Consider the following 14400-nt stretch of genomic DNA (forward strand, 5'->3'; position numbering starts at 1 on the left):
GGTGATGGCAGGTACAGTAGTTAAAGTGACTTGAATTTGCACTACTGTAATTTCTCTTTTTTTCCACTCTGGAATGCTAGAATACCCATCCCATGAAACAGCACGTTCTTTGCACTCAGACGCTGAGGCCGGACTTCCTGGGTTCAAATCTTGGTTGGCTCTGCTACTTAATTTATTAGCTGGGGGCTGGGCAAGTCTTTTACGTCCTCTGGGCATGCGTTTTTCCATCTCTAAAATGGGATTAATAATGGTATGTACTTTGTAAAGTTGTTGAGAGGGTTAAGTGAGTTAATGAAGGTAAAGCACTCACATCAGTTTGGCATGTAGTGTGTGGTATTGGTCATTATTATTTTAATCCACCTAGACATGAAATAGGTTTGAGCTAATTTTTCGAACTTCCTGTTTTATAGATCTGGAAATAGGCTGAGTCCTATGACTACTAGTTAGTGGCAGGGCCCAGTTTCCTAAAGCTCCCTTTCTTTTTCTACTGACTTCAGGATCCGAAGTAATCTCCTTTTGAGTTCACTACGTGGTACGTTAGAGCTAGCCTGAAATAATATACTGCCTTCTCCCCATATGGCTCACCCATAAAGGGTTTGGATATTAAGTATGCACATGAATATTAATATTTATTTCCATTAGGTTGATATAGTGTCTTTCCTTGGAAGGGGTCATGGAGACATACAGAAACAACCGAGATTATAAATTGAGGGAGGGCCAGAAAGGAAAAAGAAGCCAGAGGAATAAAAATGACAGGAGACCAGAAGAACCCATTAAGTGAGTCAAGTCCTCAGGAACCATTACAGTGGTATTCTTTTGGATATCACAGGCATGGCAGAACAAAGGCCTGGTCAAGTTTTTTCTGCCCATTCCCTTTGGAGACAGCTCTGATTTTAATTGTTGTCTCTCTGAGACCCAGGTGGCTGATGGCGTCTCCCTTAAGATGTGGCCCCCGAGTCCAGGTTTGCCGAGCGGCCTGTCAGTGCAGATGCTGCTCGGGGAAGCCACACAGTGGCAGTTGGCAGTGAGGCCTGGACGGGGACAGCCAAATCCTGCAGTCCCCGTCAGCACTGGGAAGCTGCTTGTCTTCTCTAGAGAAGTCTCCTTCCTGGAGGTCAAAGGCTGGCATGTGTCTCTGTATTTATATTGTGAGTTAAGCACGGGGCGCGTGTTTTCAACCAGGAATCACTTCCCTGTTTTGAAAATGACCTTTCCTTCCACAGTTGATCTACCGGATTAATGACAGAGTGAGGTCACTCGGCTGCAGAGCAGCATTTTGCAAACCGTGCCGTTTGGCTGCTTGCAGACATCCTAGGGAAGGGGGCCTGGATCAGGAGCTTGAGGAGCTGGGTTCCAGGTCTCCCGTGGATCGCAGCTCTGGAATTTTTTGTGGCTATCTGACCTTGGAAAAGTCCCTTAATCCTTGTGTGCCTCAGATTGCTATAAAGGGTATGATCATGTAACACAGGTGCTGCTTGACTTGTGGGTTGTGTCGTTAAGACGACACATTGGGAAGGACGCTGAAAATCTATTTATTGAGTGTCTACTTGGGGCCAAGCTGGGTCCTGGGAAAATAGGACCACACACAATGGACACAAATCCTTACCCTCTTGAAGCTTCCGCTCTAGTGGGAGAGTCCTGTATCCATATCAGGGGATAGCTAGGTTCGTGAAAATGGGATCTGGATGGTCACCCGGAAGTCCAGTCACGGAGCAGACACCAAGTTCTCGTGTGTGTTTATTTGTTCCGCTATCGTATGTGAACGTTATTGACCAAGCTGACGTGTCTCACATTAAAGATGAAAGCTGGGGCTTCTACATGGTTTGAACCTGAAGGAAGCGAGGAGTCTGTACTACCATACGGCTGGACTGAAGCCTGACCTAAATGGCCACTCCTGAGCCTCCTCACCGTGCGTTCTGTGCCCCTCACATTCTGATGCGTAGCGCTCCTGCTCTCTGTCCAGTTTGTGTAGGAGTCGCAACCTTGCGGGTCTTTGCCCCTGGGATCCCCTCAGCCCAAGCCCACTTTGGGAAGCTGGATATGGCGGGCAGCTCGGCTGTCGGCCATCTTGGCACCGTGTCCTGATCCCAGCGTGACCCCCCGAGGCCCCACTGGCTACCGGTTAAGGAAGGTCACTATCAATAGTCTGCACTTTGTTTTTTTTGTAGAGCACCTTTAGGAACTCGAGAGGGAAGACACCCCAGCATTAAAATGTGAAATAATGCTTGTGTTGTAGATTTTTAGCATGTATTTTTAAAAATCTGGTTTTTGTGGAGGTTTTGAAGTTATGAACCGAGAACACTATATATGTTCAAACCCTTTGAAACCAAAATGCTGCTGTCTCTGCGCATATGTGTGTTTATAAGTATATATGTTTTTTCATCTTGAGGTAAAATTATACATCTTCAATAACAAAGTACATATCCAGGCCAGTCTTTATAAAGGAATTGGGAAGTTGTTTCTTTGACCAGTGCCAAATAATAAGTTATACCATTTATTGAACACTTGCTCTGTGTTTAGCTGTTTACATCTTTTATCTCCATTCCTACAATAACATTAGGAATTGGGTATCATCTTGATTTTATAGACAAGGAAATTATAGAAAAGGTGGAGGCATCATATTAATTCCAGGAACTGGCAAGTTTATAATTAGTAGAACTCTTAAATGCTAGCTAAATTTGGTCACTATGATTGTGACATTTTTCAGATATATTCATTTTCTCTCAATCTTGGCTATAATCAGCCTTTTAGATTCCCCCCCCCAGCTAATTATAAGTTGTAAGTCACTTCTACTAATAGTTATGGAAAAAGAAAATTATAGACTAAAATTATAAACTGTTGGCAAGTCACCAACTGTAAACATGGCAGTCCTGCTAATTTATGTTTGATTCATACCACGGAGGGGAACCAGCTTTCCTTCTTTACAGAATTCATCCCATTAATATAACTACTGTACCTTACAGTGTAGACTTTTGTATTACAGTTTTATATTTCTTAAAAATTCAAGGAATATTGTAGTTTTTTACAAAAGGATACCATGGAAACACTAATTTTACACACACACACACACACACACACACACACGCACTTCTTCATGTCTTTGTGTTCAATAGAGGGCACCATAGCACAGATCATGAATGTCTTCGGTGAAGATTTGTAGGTTTTATTTTTTTTCCCTCATGGTAAGAGGTAAACAGGCTGAATTAATTTTTTTCCCTACATCCCACTGCTAACCTTCTATACTCTATACACATGTGTATATATCATTATATTGGGTTCAGACAGGGCATCCTTAGTTAGGATTAAGTGGTTTTGCATAGCTATATATTGTTCCCAACTGATCCAGTATATAATACACCTAATAAAATCACGTTGAGGAAAACCAGATTTTCAACTGTGTCCAATTCAAGGGAAAAACAGGATTTGCTTTGTTTAAAGTTATTTTTGGAGAAAGGAGTAATGTTTGACTCATGTTGTAAATACCTTTTCAGACATCTCTTTAAAATTCTAGAGGCTGTTTTTTGCTCCTTCTATAAAGGCTTGAAAATTATATACATTTATTTCTATGGAGGCTTATAAAGATGACATTTTATTGACCGTTTTACAAAGTACTCTTTATATTAAGCTTGAAGTTGATTTTCTGCTATTAGATTTGTTTGTGGAAAATGCGGCACAAATATGACTAAGGTAAAAAGAGGATTTAATATTATGATGATGGCAGCCACAACAGTCTCTGAAATACAGTAAACCAGATATTCCTTAAAACGAACTAGCTGTGCTCACCGAATCAGATGGGAAAATACTTTCAAAATTTGGTATTTTTAATCGCGAGATGAAATACCTGAGAGTAAAAATCACGAATATGTTAAAAAATTATTTTGCTTATTTAAAACCCATCCCCATGGAGCACGGTTGCCTAAATTTAGCCAGCCAGCCAGCCAGACAGCCTTCCAGTAACCAAAAGCGTGCCTAGCAGGGGTCCTGTTTTTCCATCTCCAGGCCCATGTGGTGTTCAGATCTCGCCTCCCGTGGCCACAGCCACGTCCTCCCACTTCAGAATTGTGAGCTGGGTGTGTGCGGGCTGGGCTCCCTCTCGCTTTTCGCCAGCGTGTCCTCCAGATGGCAGTAGTAAGCAGAAAAGAAAACACTGGGAAATAATGAGTCTAATGTACAGTAAAATTGGAAATTGAATTACAGCTCAAGAAAAAGGACAGTAGCCTTGAGGTCCCGATCAACCTGGACTCTGATCACTTTTGTTTGCTGTACCCATGTGTTAGGTTACTAGCAAGTTAATAACCGCGCGTGAGCAGTTCAAGGCTCAGTAGAATTGCTTTAGACATGAAATAAAGCTAAAATGAATTTGTGTCCAATATCATTGGCATTAGTGCTCATTACTTTTGTGGTGTAATGCCTCGAACCATCTAAAATCAATTTTAAAGATTACCTATTATTTTATAAAGAAAATAAAACACATTTCCAACAGAAATAAAGCAGTGAGCGTAATCCTATGAGCAGTTACTTGCACCGTGGCCGGCAGGAAAACCACGGACGAGACACAGGAAACTCCGTGCAAACTTCACCGCGAATGCGAGTTAATATTAATGGGTTGTTGCCCTATAAATCTTCTCTTGATTTGAAGTATTTAAAACAAGAGTGGTAAACATTTGTAAATGTAGAAAATAAATCTCAAAAAGTAGTAAAAGGGATTTACTGCTTTACTACTTGTACTTGGTAAATTAATCTTTATCATGTGCTATGGTCATCTTCTGGGAGAAGCCAGGGCAGAGGACATGGAGGGGAGGGGAAGTATTTAGCTGCTTTGCTGGAGATTTTGCCTTCTTAAAAGGCACAGAGGCTTAATTTTTCCTTTTAGTAGGCTAGTAAAAATCTTTTCCCAAGCTACATGTGGGAAGCCTGTTGAAGCTAGATTTGGGTCGTGATACTGTATGTTTAGACTTTTGCCTTCTTGAAGAAATAACTCTGTTTTATTTTAGAGAAAAGGAAATCTTCTAATGACCTTGGATTTTAAGTAAATTGACATGAATGGCCAAAAAAGATATACTTTTCTAATTATTTGTGGAATATTGCAGAATATAAGGGAAAGTTCATTTGGTCTGAAATACAAAAGCTGTGTTTCATGGAGCTCTCTATGCAAAAGCCCATGTCAAGCAAAAGTATCCTCAGGTTTTCATGTTTTAGTTTTGTCCCCTCTGTCTGGTCTGAGTGCCTCGTAGGAAATCATTATTGAACTATTCGTAGAGATGAAAATATCGTACATCAAGATCTTTCCTGAAAAGGTAAAACCAGTTTTTATTTAAAAATCAGGGTGTTCTTTGACTTAATTTCCTGTTCTGAGACACGCAGTTCAGAAAAAACCCCAGCACGTTCGGTGGTAATATGAACTTGAGCAGGGTCAGACTGGTGCAGTCGTTTTTTAGTTTTCCATGTAGTTCTCACGCACTGGTTGAAACCTGTACTCTCTTCGTAAACTTTGACCTTGAATGTGGGAAGGCTAGTATGTACTTCACCCAAAATTATCCTATTTTAAGGGTATATGTGGTAAAATCGGTTGGAGTAATTTTATTTGGTGGCTTATTTTAACAACATAGAAACAATGCCACAGAAGATTATGGAGAGATTTCTGGTCCATCTTAGGTTTTCAGAAAAAAAGCCACCTCTCAACTCAGCCCTTGTAAACATGTACGTAAGCACACTTGTAAAGTTTTAAAATGTAAAACATGCTGAGAACCGTATTGGCTTTTAATACAATTTTTAATAGTCGTTGGAAGTTTTGATGTTTCATGACAGCCTCGCCAATAAAGATCACAGAACAGACCTACTGGTTGGCAGTAAAACAATTTTTTTAAGTAGAATACATTTCTATGACTATAAGCAAAATCTTCCCATAATTAATCCACATGGTCATAACAGATGGTTAAATTGAAGAAATGTCCTTGAAGTTATTCTTTTAACAGATGTTCTTAACTATTAGCTTCATGTTTTTACGCACCTAAATTTCCAAATAATTGAATAAAAGTTAACATATGCTTTCCTCCTTTTAATAGGCAGAGTCTTTCATGGTGGCAAAGTTTGCCACCGTGGAGAGATGACTTCGGGGGCCCCTTCCTAACGTTTTGCTCTCTCCTACCCTCTAATTGTCCATCCCCGATCACTGGTCATTTGTCCTTTTCCCTTCCACACAGGGTCCTCCAGAACGCACTCCTGCTCTCAGATAGCTGCCTCCACCTCTTCCTGCAGAGCCACCTGAATTCGGAAGACATCGAGGCTTGCGTTTCTGGGCAGACTAAGTACTCCGTAGAAGACGCCATTCACAAGTTTGCCTTGATGAACAGACGTTTCCCTGAAGAAGACGAAGAAGGGAAGAAAGAAAACGATGTAGATTATGATTCAGAAAGGTATTTCCTTGCACTTCGATGTAACGTATATGTGTTTGGCTACTACGGAGCGCACATCTGCGTGTGTACAGATACACGGACACACTTCACTTTTTTGTTGATGTAATACTAAGATAATGAAAAAATTAATTGACTGAGATTTTATTGAGCTGTGACAGCTCATCGGAGAAGTCCTCACACACACCTCCACACTGAATTAATGAATGCAGTAGAAATTCAATTATCTGCATTCTGATTATGTGACTTTCATTTAGTCAGACTTGAATTATTCGCGTTTAAATTATCTAGCTAAAAAAATATCCAACTGCACTCCAAATGGCTAATTAAAAGTCCAAATTTCCTGTCTCTCTTTGTGACTGGAGATAATTAAAGTTCTCCTCTGTTACTCAGGCTTTGAGTGTGTTGTGAAAACCAATTTCCTCTTTTTATTATTTTCCCCCTCTCTTCTTTTCCAGTTCATCCTCTGGGTTTGGACACAGTAGTGATGACAGCAGTTCGCACGGATGTAAAATGAGCACCGCTCCGCAGGAATCCTGAAAAATAATTCTAATGTTACCATCTTAGGAAGAGCAACTGATGTCCACTCATGGAGAAGAAAGCTTGCTAATAATATATCCTTACCTAAAGCTCACTGTCATGACGTTAGGTATTTACATTCTTAAAGACGTTGGGTTGTTTATTAGTGGTATTTTTATGTTGTCTTATTTCGGCTAAGCTTCTGTAAAAAGCTAAAGGCCTGTGAATGCAAGTCCCCTTTAGAGGCAAACATTATTGGCAACAACAAGACCCTGCTCTGGAATGCAATGATACATACGTTTAGAAAAACCTACTTGGCTTTACTCAATTTTAAAAGATAGGTATATAGTTAGCCTGCATTTAAAAATCCAGATAGCGCATTCCTTCCTGTATCAGTGGCCCAGTGTTTGCATAAACGCAGCCTGTATGATCTTAACCACTGTGGAGCCTGACGCATAGACCAGGCCGCCTCTCTCAGACATGTGGCCAATATTTTGTGGGCACCTCCCCTGCACTGGGAAAGATACTTGGCTTTTGGGTGTTCGAAATATTTTAAGAAGTTTCACCTTTCCGGTATTTTATGTCACACTTAGATGGAAAGTGTGTCTTATGAATAGAGACATGTTAAAATAATGTTGATGTCTTGTACAAAAACAGAAATAGTGCTAGTCATGTTGCTTATATCTGCAATATATAGATTCAGAAATACATTTTCATTGTCCAGATTCACACATGGTTTCTGGAAACAAGTAGTTTGTTTTCATTATCATTGTGTGATTAGAATTTATGGGTTAACTATTTTCTGACTAAATGTGCAATTTCTCATCACTAGATAAATTTCAGTGTCAGTGGTGGTTACTTGTCACTTATTTTTAAGTTAGAAATGGGATCTTATAAAAATTAATAAGTTTATCAATAAATATTCCCGTAATTTAGAAGAGAATATCAATTTGCTAATTTAAGAATTGTTCATTTTTAAAAAGCCCTTTCTTTTAAGGCATTTGCCTGAGGATTGGTGTCATTTAATAAAATGTCTTCTTTTTTAGTGGCCCAAAGATAAAAGGTCTTAGATAAACTACACTGAACTTCAAATTTCAGATGAGGCAGCATTTTCTTGAGATAATTATCCAAGTTTCTTCTTCACTGAATGGTGAGAAATATCTCTGAAACCACTGGGAAGATATTTTTACATAACTGGAGTAACTTGTTGCTTTAATTAAATGTTACCTCACCTCATTTTATTTTAACTGGGAGTTTAAAAGTTACCATATTATTAAAAAGTCTTTGAAATGCCCGTAACTAAGAACAGAAAAAAATTAAATTTAGAATAAGAATGATCTCCTTAATTTTTCCTTCTTGTTTTTGTTTGGTCCAAAACATTACTGAGCTTTTGTAAATATTTTGATTTAATGTATCTTGGATCTTGTTACTTTATTATCTAAGACTCATTATTTTAATACGGGGGAAAAAAGATTTAGCAATTTCTTTTTATTTGCTAACATGTAAAGTTTGCCATCCAGTCATTTAAGAGCGATCCTTAGCTTGCTGGCAATATGTATTTGAGTTCACGTTATTTCTGTTTTACAGCAGTTTTTGAAAAGCATGTAATGTGCCACCGATTGTCATATTATTTTTAGATGATGTAACATAGCCATCAAAATTGATATTAGGTATGCGAAATACTGTGGTATGTAAACTTCACGAGATCATCGTTTTCACATTAAACGTGAAAAAATCAAGTTCAGTTTGTTGGATCACTTATTTTATACAAGGGGATATATTTCTTCTTGCACCTAAATTCAGTGCGTTTTTGAACAAGCAGTAATGAGAAACTTTGGTAAGATCTGCTTAATAGTCAGATTTGCACATTGGAGGCTTTTAGCCTTGGTTTGGTGGTTGTGATATCTAAACATTGGCTTCTTAAAATTGATTTTCTGCAACTGAGATATTTAGATGAACTTCAGCCCCCATGGCTTTCTGGCTTTGTTCTAGTCTCTTATTTTTCTCTGGCATATTTTTAATAAAGCTTTCTTTAGGACAAGAACATAATTACTAAGTAACTAAATTAAAGAGATGTTTATTTAAAACTATCTTTAATGGAACTTAAAGAATTCCAGTCTTGGATGCTTTATGATTTACACACTGCAAAACTGTTTCCCTGACTAATTTTGAAAGGGTAAATGATTCACCTGTAAAGCCGTTTTATGTGTTTTGTTTGAGAACTGATCTTATATATAACCCGGAGCTGTCAACAATGAAAGTCAACAACCTGTTACTTAGGGCTTCTTCAAAGTCGCGCTTGGAACAAAGTGATTTAGATTCCAGTTAAAATTTCCAGTTTTAAAAATTACCAAGGAAAAACAAATGTTTATCTTTAAGTAGTTACGTCCTTTAAGATAGTAAGTATCTTGCAGGAGCTTTTCAAGCCTAATGCACATTTCATTGAATAATTAAATACAAACAAATAATATGCCGTAACCTTACTATAGTAAGGTAAAAGAATAAAATTTCTTTTATGGCTATTAAGAACATAAACAAATTCATTTAGCCTAGTCACAATTACCGTTATATCCAACAGTAAAATGAATGCTGTTTTGAACTCAGTTTGGTTTTTTTGGTGCCTTAAGGATTCATCATTATTGAGCTACTGTGATACAAATATAGTTTTCAGTATTTCAGCTATAAAGGAAAAGACCCTTTTCCACAAAACGCCTCTACAGTTTTAAGACAAAAATAACACAACAAAAGCTTATTCTGTTTCTAAATAGTTTCCCTCTTAATATTTAAATTGCTTAGTCGATGTCCTGTGAATTCAATGTAGCCATCTTTTCAATGGAGAAAACCATTTATTTCAACATAATTTTCTCTTTTTGTTTGGAATATAGACCTTTTCTTTTTTTATTATATAGAAACACATTTTCAAAAAGTAGTGCCGTCTGAAATTAATTACCACAGTTTGACATTCAAAGCATAGATACAATTTTCTTTGCCAATAAAGGTCATAAGACATTAATACACTGTAATAGAGGGAGTTCAAAAATTGTAAGAAAAATGTAAGTAAGCAACAATTTCTTTAAAATTTGAAATATTTACAAAGGATTTTTCCTCTGTTCTTTGCCATATGCATCTCACAAACGAGTCACCATTGTCCCTTTAAGTCGGACACAATTGCTCTTCACTCTTGTTGGAAACTTTTCTGGATCATTATTATGAACCCTGCATTGGACACTAATTTATTTTAGCTGCGCAAACACTCTGGTAGCTAATGATCCTTTTCTCTTTCTCCAAAATTCCAAAGACTTCTTTTCAAAAGATACAGATGAGGGGGAAAAAAATTAAGCTACAGTTTTCTGCTGAACGTAAACTCTAAAGACACTATGCAAATGGCTTATGCTAAAGAGGAAAATACCCTTTCTCTCCCCCGCAGAAGTGTAGATTCATCCCAAAGCCCACACTGCGTCTTTGCTGCTGTAGACGCACAGCACGGGCATAACTTGTGGTTGTGTTTTTGTTAGTTTCTTACCTCCGGGTCTTCTTTATAGCTTTGCCCCCACCCCACTGGCGGTGGCGCTCCCGCCGCTGCACCCTCGGCCGCCTGTTGGCTGCGGCGCCGCGGCGGCTCGCGCACACTCCCCCGCGCCGCGTCCCGCACACGCGCGCTCCCGCCTCCTCCCGCCCGGGCGCTCCGCCGGCGGCGGCTGCGGCGGCGACTGGGTGGCAGGTAGCGAGCCAGCCGGCCTCCGTCCGGTAACCCATGGCAACCGCCCTGGTAACCCATAGCAACTGCGCTGCCGAAAGAAAGGAAAAAAAAAAAAACACACTCGGGTGGAGGGGGGCGGTGGGTGGTGAGTGGGCGCAACAACCGCAAAAAGACAGCGATTTACAGCACAAACCTGCAGCGCCCTCTCGCCTGCCCCACCTGCTGCCAACGTGGGCACCGCGAGGCCCCCTTCCCAATGTGAAAATGACAGTTCCGGCTGCTTGAAAAATAATGAAAAAACAAGAATGCGGAGGGACCTCGGGGTGAGGGTGGGTTTGGTGTGGGAGGGAGCTTTGAATAGCGATGTTCCCCCCCCCCCGCCCCGGGCCTCCGGGCTCAGTGGTGTCCTGGGGCCCCGCTGGGTTTGTGAGCGCGCGTGGAGCCGCGACTCCGCCGCTCCGGTGGGGTTCGGGACAGCCGGGTCGGGGTCGGCCGCGCCGGAGCCCGGGGAGGAGGCGGCGGCAGCGACGGCGGCGGCGGCGGCGTTGTTTCTCGGTCTAGACCCGAGTCTTTGTTCTGCAGATGCTCGCGGCGCTGCGGCCCCCGACCCCGCCGGCCGGCGCGAGAGGGGGCGACGACGGGCCGCCCGGGACTGGAGGCGGCGAGGCCTGGCGGGGCCCCGCGAGCGCCCCGAGGTCGCGGCGAGGCTGGGGCACCACCCGCGCGCTGCCTCTCTGTTATCTGCGCACGCACCGCACCCATTAGTTAACCTCTTTCCTCTCCAGTCTCGCCAGGACCCTAAAGCCTGCTGCGCGGACGGGCCGTCGCCTTAACTAGCCTCCTCCCGTTTAGGGAGGGAGGGGACAGTCGCGCTTGGTGGCGGGACTGGGCCTTGGGGTAGAAGCGCGTGCCTCCGGGTCCAGAAAGGGCCCTAGGTTAGAGTTTAATGTCTGTGTGTGCGGGGGAGGGGGGTGAGGAACAGGCGGGGGGACACGAGTCCTCCACCGCTTTAGGCTGCGGGCCCAGAAGCAGGGCTGTGTTCTTCGTCTGGAAAAAGAGGCGCGCGGCTGGTGGCATAACCCGCTGCAAGGCCGCCGGCGGACAGAGGGGGGCGCTGCCGGGCCAGCGCCGCGGCGGCAGCGGCCCGCCCGAGAGAGCGCCGCCAGGGTCAGGCTAGCTGCCCGCATGGTGGAGTGGTGTTAGGGGTTCCAGGTGGAAGGAACCTGCGCCCCAGATAGATTTCAGTCCGTGTCTAGGAGTATCGTCTGCTCGCTCGTGGATTCGCAGAACCCCTTAGCCCTCAACGAGAAGAGGATGCAGGAAACATCCGGCGACTGGTTCCATTCAATACAGATCACCTAGGCACAGGCAAGTCCATTCCACAAGGAAATGATCTGCGGTGAAGACCGGCCGCCCTGGGAAGCTGAAGTCCACAGTTCCAGGTCTAGTTCGAATGAGCTGTGATTCCGAGCTCATTTTGATGTTTTAGAAAGGAAAACGTTTGACCTGGATGATTTTTGAACTCCTTTGAGATCTTAATCCGTAGTGATTTGCCCTCTGTAGATGAGTACCAGTTACAAATCCAAAGAGCAAAGCCATCAGCAACATCTCTTTTGGAGGCAAAGACCTACACAAGTGTAACACACACTCACTTGTACAACGTATGTACCTGAACAGGTGATTAGATCAATAGTGTTTTATCTAACCTTTGCTGGGAGACAAAAGGGAGCCTGGCTACGTAAAGAAAGCTATTTTAATCCTTTCATAAAGAAGAGAATCTTCCAAATATATATTTTTGCTGCCACAGATCCTAGGGCAACTTGGTTTATTTTCAAAATATGCACGTTCTGGGTTCCACTGCCTACTAACCACCTGGCACAGAGACCGTGTGAACCTTTCCAGGTAAAAGGTAGCTCCTTGCCTGCCTGGGGATCCATTCAATACCATCCCAGCCCTCTGCATCGTGGTGTACTGGGAGCCCTGTGCTTTAATTTTTTTTTTTTTTAACAAAAGCAATTACAGAAAAGTGCAAATTTAACGTGTGACATTTAACATTTTGCCGTGGCAGGCAGCCTCCACTTAAATGGGGCCTTTCTGCAGAACAACAGGAGCCAAAAGGCCTTGTGTCATGGAGTAATGTAAGACACAATCTGGCCTGCAAACGCACAATGAATCGGGAAGGATTTATGTAATTAATTGACCAGTCTTAACCTGTTATCGTGATGTAAGGAATTTGGAACTCATTAATTTGGGCTCTGACAGATTTCATATTAGAGCTGGCAAATATGGATTGAACCTCTTATTCTTGTAGCAGCTGGAATTTCCATGACAGTGAGGATTAGTGAAGAAGACCTATTGCTGGAGTCAAACTGCCTCTTTGTAATCAGTAGCCCTGCTCTGCATTAAAGGGATAATGAAAAAAAAAAAAAAAAAAGGAAGAGGCGTATTACCTGGCTGAAGAAGCCGAAGGGGCTTGTGTTCACTCTGCTGGTATGTGTGTTGAGCTCCAGCATTTGCAGTCGAATGAAAACATTAATTTCAATCATAAAATTAGGTGGTTTTCCAAGCACCTTGAGAGAATGAGAAGGTAGAGAGGTTCTCAGGGTCGGGTTTGGTATTGTTGTCAAAGGTAAAAGGGATGAAAAGACGGAGCCTTTGAATTTCCTCTGTGTGAATACAGAGACTGTATGAAGAAGGATACAGAAGTCCTCTGAGGGGCAAACGGTATTTCTTGTAATGTCATATCCACAAATGAGCAATTCAGAGCCTTGAAGGAGAGCCTGGCTTTCTCAGGAGCCACTCACCATCTCCTGCTCAGAGCTCTTTCACAGACCTCACGAAACCCAGAACTCACGTAATGAGCCTTTCATTGATCATCTAATCTCTGTCCTCTTCACAGTATAGGATGTCTAGTGAATCACCACTTTGGAAATGTCTAATTTCTTTTTTGAGATTTTAAGAAAACCGAGTAAAAACCTAACTTTCATTTTTCCCCCTTGACAATCAGAAAATTGCTAGGTTGAAAAAAGTGTCTCAAGATTAGACTAAATGTCTTTTCTTTTCCTTCCTTTCACAATACTTTTCCCCTATTCCTGTGCTATGTGATAAGGTTAATATAACCACTGCCGTAGGGATCATTAATACAGGAAGATAAGCAAAGTTGCACATTTAAAACATTTTCGGGGCATCATTTGCCTCCTACTGATAAAGAAGCCTTTGGTAAGAAATGCAGAACCAGGCACTGAATATTTAACTTTTTAGACAGAAAGCCCAATTGACCTTTCGTAATGCATTATTATTCATAAATACTCTCCGGAGTTGAGCAGTGACTGCTCTTGAAATGCGTTTTTTCACTTGCATATTACCTTTAAAAAACTTCCATTCAAGCAAAACTTACATTTTAATAAAACAAATATTGTGATAATATAAATCTTTGCAAAACAAAAAGATTTCCAGTCTTCCTCCTCACCTCCCTTTTTTGTGCTGTCTGGATTCCAACTGAATTTAAAAGTAAAGAATTGTCTTTTTAGTTAGTAATAATGGGATTTGACTTAGCAACAGAGTACTTGGTACAAAGATTTGTTTTGTGATTATCTTGTTAACGACTGATTTCTTCAGCTTTGGTTCCATTTAAATGAAGGCAAAAAGATAAACACTAGAAATTGGCATCAATATAGTAATGTTATCCTTCTCATTGAGAGAGCTAGTAGTTGTTATTGGTATTATTTCAGTGGGAAGGCGGTGAAGATAAACAGTTGATATCAGCTG

At 41.5% G+C, this 14400-nt stretch overlaps 1 protein-coding gene across 2 annotated transcripts in view; it reads left to right on the forward strand.

Annotated features, from left to right (window-relative positions):
* Positions 1-8671, forward strand: part of SNX10 (sorting nexin 10) — a 69623-nt gene extending 60952 nt beyond the window's left edge. For both annotated transcript variants that reach the window (XM_026508087.4, XM_026508127.4), the window contains 2 exons: positions 6204-6416; positions 6872-8671. In XM_026508087.4, the coding sequence (XP_026363872.1) occupies positions 6204-6416; positions 6872-6953 (295 nt within the window). In that variant the 3' untranslated portion in view covers positions 6954-8671. The remainder of the gene's footprint in view (positions 1-6203; positions 6417-6871) is intronic.
* The last annotated feature ends 5729 nt before the right edge of the window (positions 8672-14400 follow it).

The sequence above is a fragment of the Ursus arctos genome, unplaced genomic scaffold (assembly GCF_023065955.2).
Source record: "Ursus arctos isolate Adak ecotype North America unplaced genomic scaffold, UrsArc2.0 scaffold_3, whole genome shotgun sequence".
NCBI classification, from domain to species: Eukaryota; Metazoa; Chordata; class Mammalia; order Carnivora; family Ursidae; genus Ursus; species Ursus arctos.